General features: G+C 47.1%; 1 protein-coding gene across 2 annotated transcripts in view; it reads left to right on the top strand.

Annotated features, from left to right (window-relative positions):
• The first annotated feature begins 4,250 nt into the window (after positions 1–4,250).
• RANBP17 (RAN binding protein 17) overlaps positions 4,251–7,994 on the top strand; it is a 217,566-nt gene continuing 213,822 nt past the window's right edge. The window contains exon 1 of one of the 2 annotated variants that reach the window (XM_084886137.1): positions 4,251–4,433. In XM_084886137.1, the coding sequence (XP_084742263.1) occupies positions 4,416–4,433 (18 nt within the window). In that variant the 5' untranslated portion in view covers positions 4,251–4,415. The remainder of the gene's footprint in view (positions 4,434–7,994) is intronic. The other variant, XM_084886138.1, reaches the window with a different exon arrangement.

Below are 7,994 nucleotides of genomic sequence, written 5' to 3'. Positions count from 1 at the left end.
AACCTGGGACCCTTGAGTCTGAAGGCCGATGCTCTATCCATTGAGCCAAACCGGTTAGGGCAGTGATTTTAGAAATAAAAATCCAAAACTCAGATATGTTGGGTGAATTTCCCAAGGTACCAGAATTACAAATGTTAATTAAATCCCCTCAAAAGACTCAAAGATCAAAGGTCCATCTGTCTTTTTTAGAATACGAGTTGGCATGAAGGAAGATAATTTTGTAATTCCTACGGGCTCTGCAGGTTCCTCCTTTAATTGAGTTTTGTGATAGAAATGAATTATTTGACATCCTGGAGCATCTTCTGTGCTAATTTTAATAGCTGTAGTGACACAATTATATTTTAAATTGTATTAATTGACAAAAAAGATATGGAGCTGTATGCCTGTTTTGTTGATAGAAAATCATGAAAGGGAGAGTTAATTGAAAACAGAAACAGAAATCATAGTGTCACTCACGTTTAAGGGAATAGATAATGGGCTTCTCATTTCCAGAATTACCTGGTGAATCCACAGAATAGTCAGCTGGTGTTTTTATCACAACAATATATTTGTGCCAAGGATATTCTGCAAATGGAAAAAAATCAAATGATCAAATCTCAAGTAATTTTTTAAGCCCCTAATGACCTAAAACTTGAGGTAATAGAAATTATGTGGCAGATGCAATAGGGAGGTCACAGATCAATATAGGTGTTTGGGATGTGGGAGTCAGAAATGTTAAGATGTGGGAATCCAAATGAGCTTGGATATCAACACTGCTGGCACCTGGAAATAGAAGTTAGAATAGAGGAATAAAAAACTCTGGGATATAGGAATAAAAAATAGCAGGTATTGAATACTAGTATTTTAAAATGTAGGAGTTGAGCTGTGGGGAGGAAGACTCATGGGCCATGGATAAGGTATGAAAATCAAGAATGGAAGATGTAAATAGTCTGATTATAATGATAACTTATGTTGGATTAGACTTCCCATTGAAAGCAATGATAAACCAGGACAAATATATAAATATACACATATTTAACAACTATATTATATATATAACAATTATAAATAAATACATATAGCCGAAACCTGTTTGGCTCAGTAGAGCATTGGTCTGCGGACTGAAAGGTCCCAGGTTCAATTCCGCTCAAGGGCATGTACATTGGTTGCGGGCACATCCCCGGTAGGGGTGTACAAGAGGCAGCTGGTCCATGTTTCTCTCTCATCGACGTTTCTAGCTCTCTCTCTCTCCCTTCCTCCTCTCTGTAAAATATCAATATATTTTTAAAAAATAAAAAAATAAATACATATAATAATAACATAGTAAAAACTATACACATATATACATGACAAATCTATATTTATACTAATAAAAGGGTAATATGTTAATTAGACCAGGTATACCAGATGTCTTCCAGACATCATTCCGGATGTCCTTCCTGACAAAGCCAGTGCCCAGCTTGGGGTAAGCCGCCCATGGTCCTCGGTGCCTGTAGCCGGCCAGAGGGAGGAAGCCTGGGCCCTGGGTGCCAGAGGAAAGCCGGCGCCAGCAGCCTGGGTCCCAGGTGCTGGATGGAAGCTGGTGCCAGCAGCCAGGGAAAGTAAGGCCTACTCTTGCACAAATTTCCATGCATCAGGCCTCTAGTCTATATATAAAAGCCTAGGTGACCGGCTGACTGTTCCACTATCCAACCAGTAGCTATGACGTGCACTAACCACCAGGGGGAAAATGCTCAATTCAGGAGCAGAAACTAAAAGCATGGAAACTTGGAACAATTGATGAGTCTCAGAGAGAAGCAGGGGGCAGCGGGGGGCGGGGGGGTGTGTGTGTGGAAAGAGATAAACCAAAGATCTTATAAGCATACTAAAGGCCTGGTGTATGGGTTCGTGAACCAGTGGGGTCCCTCAGCCTGGCCTGCACCCTCTTGCAATCCAAGACCCTTCGGTGGATGTTGGAGAGCCAGTTTCAGCCCGATCCCCACAGGCCAGGCCAAGGGACCCCATTGGTACACAAATCTGTGCACCAGGTCTCTAGGGTGTGTGTGTGTGTGTGTGTGTGTGTGTGTGTACTTAACTACTGCTTAAAGGCAGAAAAGAACCACATATAAAGGCAGGATTTGATTGGCTTCAACCTTTGAAAGCGTTAAACAACTAAGGACACAATTCATATTAACCTCAGCTTCACCCTCCCCCCCTCCCCCCCAGCATTTTCCAGTTGGCACAGCACTAAATAGCCAGTGGCAATCTCAGTCTGATAAGATAGTAGTTGGAGAATAAAAGCAGCTGGGATTGGAGGGACAAAACTCTACAGAGGAAGAAGCTACAGAAATATGAGCCCCAAATCTGTATACAACTTCCCTTAAAATCTTCAGTCAATCCTTAAGGTGCACCAGAAAAGGCTTTAAGAAACTCAGGGACAGCAGCACCTCAAGAGCTGAACAGAGATTTCAGCAGCTGCACAGTATTGGGGAAATGGGAGTTAGAGTTCGAGCCCCACATGGGCTTTTAGCTGTAAGATCTAGTAAGGATCATGATGTAGGAATATAGGCAAAACTGAAATAAACCGGAATTTAAAAGGATAAAGCCAACTTTCAATAGGATTAAAGCAATTCACTGGTATTATATCTGCCTACTACCATAAGAAAATCTAACCCTTTTTCCTCTTTGGAGGAATCTGGTACCATCCAGAGCATCAATAATTTCCTTCCACATTGTCTGACATTCAATAAGAAATTATGAGGCATGCTTAAAAAAATAGAACCAACTACAAAAAAATAAAAAACCTGGAGGACCTAGAGGTGATTCAAATATTGGAAATATAAAACAGGGGCTTTCAATAATATGCTTTAAATGCTCAAGAAAAGTGAAGAAAGATGAAATATTTTATCAGACCCTTGGAATCTACTTAAAGAATGGAAGGGGAGAAGTCAAATGAAAATTCTGGAACTAAAAATATTACAACTAAAAATAAGAATTCAATAGAAAGGTTATATAAGGAGTTCAGACACCACAGAACAAATTCTAATGAGTGAGTGGCAGGTTAGTAAAAAACAAGCAGGTTAAAGCCCAATGAGAAAAAAGAAAAAACAATACAAAAGAGTGTAAAAGACGTGGAATATTCAAAAAGATCTAACTGGAATTCCAGAAGAAGAGAGAGAGAGAAAGGGGTAAAAGCAATACTTATAGAAATACTGGCTGAGAATTTTCAAACAAACAAACAAAAAATCAGGTTTTCTGAATCCCAAGAGGCCCTCTATCTCCCAAGTAGGATAACACACACGCACACACACACACACACACACCCCTGCATCACACTCAAACTGCTGTAGACCAAAATGAAAGGAAATTGTAAAGCATCCAGAGATGGGAAAAGAAGAAAAGAAGACATAATACCTCTAGAGGGGCAGTAATCAGACTGATGGCTAACTTCTCCACAGAAACAATGGCAACCAGAAATCAAGGGAAATACATTTTTTAAACACCGGGAAAAAAAGCCAAAATGGAGTTCTATACCCAGCAAAACTATCCTGTAAAAAAAAATATGTAAAATAAAGAGGTTTGCAAGTTAATAAAAGCTGAGCAGATTTGTCACTAGTCCTGAAGTATAAGAAGTCTTCCAGGAGTTGTTCACCCTAAAGGACAATCATCCCAAACAGAGCTGTCAAAACTTTTAAGGAGACATGAAGTGCATCAATAGGAGTGAATGTGACCCACTTCTGCTCAAATCAGCTCTCATTGCAGTGGAATAATTTGTTTTAAAATGTAGCTTTATGTTAAATGAAATACAGCCAAGAAGAGGTGAACTATGCAACTTAACACCATGAAGACACTGTTCGTTTAGTTTTAATCAAAAGAAAGGTTACAAAATAAAAATTTTTTAAAAGGAAATTGTGCTCTGGCCGTCAGGGGTCAAGGACAGCAGTTAGTATGTAGGAGTCAAAGGTTATGGCTGATGTGTCTTGGGAACTGGGCGCTTAGGGGACCCTGGGACTGGGGAGAAGCGGAGGTCCGATGCCACGGGCAATAGTTGTGCTGTAGGGGTTAGGGGTCAAGAACCTGTGGGAGATGTAAAGCCAGGGGTCCTGGCTGACAGTTGGGGTGTGGTAGTTGTGCCAAAGAACAGAGGTAGGAGGTAACAGCGGTTGGGTGGGGGGTGCAGAGGACAGTTGAGATTCCCACTCCCCAGGCCCCGCCCTCCCAGCCCCGCCCCTCACGCCAGGCCCCGCCCCACAACCCCGCCCCTCACGCCAGGCCCCGCCCCTCCAGCGCCAGGAACGCCGAGGCCGCGCGGCTGAGGCGCAGAGCGAGCCGGCCAGCGAGCGGCGCAGGGACCCCGCGGGCGGCTGGGGCTTCCGCGGCGCCCGCCTCCGCTCCGCTCCGCTCCGCTCCCGCCCCTCGGGCTCTGGGGCCGCGGGCCGGCGCCGCCTCCCGGGAAGATGGCGCTGCACTTCCAGGTCAGTGGCTCTGCGCCGCGGGTCCCGCTCGGTGCCCCGGGAGCGCGGCGGGACTCGGGGGGCTGGGGGCTGAGGGCCGAGGCGGCGGCAGAGGCCGCGGGGCCACGGACCGGCGTCCCGGGGCCCGGGCTGCCCCCCCGGCCCGAGCCCGCGGGCGGAGGAGGGCGGAGGGCGGCGGGCGGCGGGCGGCGGGCGGAGGGCCGAGGCCGGGCTCCGAGCTCGCTCCGCGGGGACCCGCGCGAGGGGCGGCTTCGGCGGCGTCCGGGCAGGTGGGAGCCCGCCGGGCCCGTCGTCGGTCCGCACGCAGTTGGGACGGAGGAGCCGGAGCGGGGCCCCGGGTCCGCCAGGCGCGGCGCCCGCAGTGGGACCTGAACCGGCCGGGCGGCCGGGCTGTGCCTTCGGGGAGCTGCGGAGGGGGCCCCGCGGCAGCCCCGCCGGCGGGGACGGGCGGGCGGGGGACCGGGCTGGCGGGCACGGGCGGGCGGGGAGGATGAGGATGCTCCGGGGCAGGCTCGCGTGTGCGCGGCGGCGCGGGCACGTGCCTCCAGGTGTTCATTCCGCACACACCTCCAAAGCCCCCTCCCCCACCCGTGTCCCCAGCACCGCGCAAAGTTCTGGGGTAAAGGATGGCACCATTTTACCCTCCTGCCTTCCTCGATTTCAAGATGATGACAGTTGCCGGTGCAAAATGGTTCGATGGAATTAATCCTGGGGACACAGGGGAGGGGCCGCCCACCAGGTGCGCGGCTCCGAGCGGCTGTGCTTGGGCAGGAGGTGCTCTGAGCTTCCGATTGCCCACTGAGGCACTGGGTTCCTACTTTGTGCTACGCACTGAAGGAAGATACAGACAGATCTGGCACAACTTTATGGGGAACTGGCAAGTCTCGTGGGTGTTTTGAGTTGTTGATTTTAGTGTATTTTTGTTGACTTCAGAGAGGAAGGGAGGGGGGAGAGAGAGAGAAACTTCAGTGTTGAGAGAGAATCATTGATGGGCTGCCTCCTGCACCCCTCACCCTCCACTGCGCCCCCACTGGTGATTGAGTCTGCAACCCAGGCATGTGACCTGCCCAGAATTGAACCATGACCTCCTGGTTCAGAGGTGGTGCTCAACTCAACCACTGAGCCATCCCAGGGAGCCGAGTCCAGTGCAACAGCAGAAAGCCTGCTCTGTCCCCACCTACACCACCAGCGGCGTGGCCAAAGAGAGTGAGCTTCAACAGTTCAAGGGGTTTTATGGGGGTGTGATGTCACTGCTTTGGCTGACCCTGATTGGTTGGATGAGGGCTAGGGTCCCATTACAAAATGGAGGATCAGGAGTTAGCCCCGCCCCGCCCTTTCACTAATAGGTCTTGAAAGGATTGTAAGAGTTGGCCACGTGGAGGAAGAGGAAGGGAAGGATGAAGAGGCAAAAGGCCCGTGTGAGCCAAGGCAAAGGGTGGCCGAAGAACATGGCACCCTGCAGGAAGTTCCCTCTGGCCGGAGCATTGGGTTCATGCGAAAGGAGGGGAGCAGAGGAGGCTGCGGATGTGGGGAGACGACTTGGGGAGGGGTAGGCAGTTTCTTGATACCGTGACAGTGTATCTAAGTGTCACCTACTTTTTGTAAACTTCTCAAGTCCCTGTGGCCACACTGACACATTCCTTAGTTCTTTCTCCAAAGGAGCTTTTCTTTCCAACCAGCCACCCTCCTGGCAGGTCATTGGCAGCTCCAGGGTGTTATGGATTACCGTAGGCAGCGGTGAGGCCCACCCATTGCCTTTTGACTCATTGCCATTTTGAGGGTCCCAAGGTCAACATAATGTTATTTATTACCGTTTTATAAACACCTGCCCCCGGGGAAATTTTCACTGGAAGAATCTCACAGGGAGGACTTAGGGATTGCAAATAGGTAATCGGATGTTCACAATTCAGGTGTAACTCTTGAGGTTCATTAAAAACTGTGGTGGAAGTTTGGAACATTTTCAGACTTGGAAAGATGACGATACATAACAACAGTAAGTCCCTCAGTCCAGGAAGACTCCTTCCTGCTTAGGCAGAATGTTTGAAAATTAGCTGCTAATGCCAGAGCTGCCCACGTTGGTTTTCTAGCAATGTATTTCACAGCAGCTGTGGACAGCTCAACAGTGGAGTGGGACAAATGAAAGATCAGATAGTTTGGAGGGCCAGAAATGAGCTCCAAAACTGATCTGTTTGAATTCTTCGTTGTCTATAGCGTTGTATTTTTGTCCAGTTCACTCAAGGAGCAGGAATCAATCATGATAACCAGTGCCTAGCTTATATGTTCATTGTAGACTTTGAGCCCCACAATGAACTTGAGACGTGTGCATATATGTATCTATTTTATTCCTGAAGACACTGGGCCTTACAACAACTGTGACTTAGGGTTAGAGTAAACCTCATGTCTCATAATCCCACGTTCTTTCACATCCATATCTTAGCCAGCCAAACATGCTGTTAAGGTGATTGAGTAAAGAAGTGGATTTGTGTAAGATGAGGTTAGGGCACTGCTCCACAATCTTTTTCCCATAATGACAGACATAAAAAATGGTAATGGTGTAGCTCATTGACATAAATTGCCCACAGCCAGAAAGAAGTCTGGCTGCTGAGAGGGCAGTTGAGATCAATACCAGGCATACTGATAACCCGCTTAAGGTACATGCATTCTGGTTAGGAAGCTGTGAGTTAGGGTGCTCTATCCCAAAGGAAGTGTGGATCTGGATTATCTGAGAGGTGATAGTCCATGAGGGGCAGAGTGAGGAAAGTTTGAGCTGGGAACAAGTAAAATGTAGGCTCAGTTCATAGAATATAGGGGCCTTGATGAGAAGCAAGAGCTAACACTGGGACATTTAGAGGACCTACTTGGTCAAAAAAAATTTTTTTTTTCTCTCTCAGGATTGTTCCAGAACCAGGGACTATAGTCATGCTTCTTAATACCCAGCCAGGCTATCAGATTTGTTCTAGATGTGATTGTGAACTATTATATTTGAACATGATGATGATATGATGAAACAAGGGTTTAGGAATATTTATCCTGGCAGGATGGACTTGAATTGGAAAACTATAGACAAAAGACCAATATGGTGTTTTATAATTATCAGTAACTGGAGATTATTTACAATTTACTGTGGGTCTGCTGTGTGCCAGACACCAGATTATGCTTTCTCTCGTTTTTTTCTATCTTAATCTTGACAGTTATTTTGAAAGGTGGATATTTCAAAATAATATTTTTAAAGTTCAAAAATGAGGATTAGAAAGGTTAAATACTTTGCTTGAGGTCACTTAGTAAGTAAATTGCAAAGCTTCTACTCTTATTCCCAAAGAAGCCAATGAAGAATTCAGGGCACTGGAGGCCACAGTTAGAAAATATTGTTTTATTGCTCTCCTATCTATGAGTATCAGAAAGAGATGTTTCGTCCGAGTCTTTATTTTAAGAGAAGTGGTAGGACTTAAGGACAAATTAGGGGTGTACCTGGAATTAGCCAGGCTTTGAGGTCTGAGAACACAGTGCATAAGACTGCCCTCATTTCTGACACCAATAGTGTGTCTGGGGTTTCCCAAAACC

Source organism: Pipistrellus hanaki (assembly GCF_964339955.1).
Source record: "Pipistrellus hanaki genome assembly, chromosome: 5".
Classification (NCBI taxonomy): domain Eukaryota; kingdom Metazoa; phylum Chordata; class Mammalia; order Chiroptera; family Vespertilionidae; genus Pipistrellus; species Pipistrellus hanaki.
The sequence above is the reverse complement of the archived record's forward strand: the minus strand, read 5'-3'. Positions and strand labels throughout refer to the sequence as shown.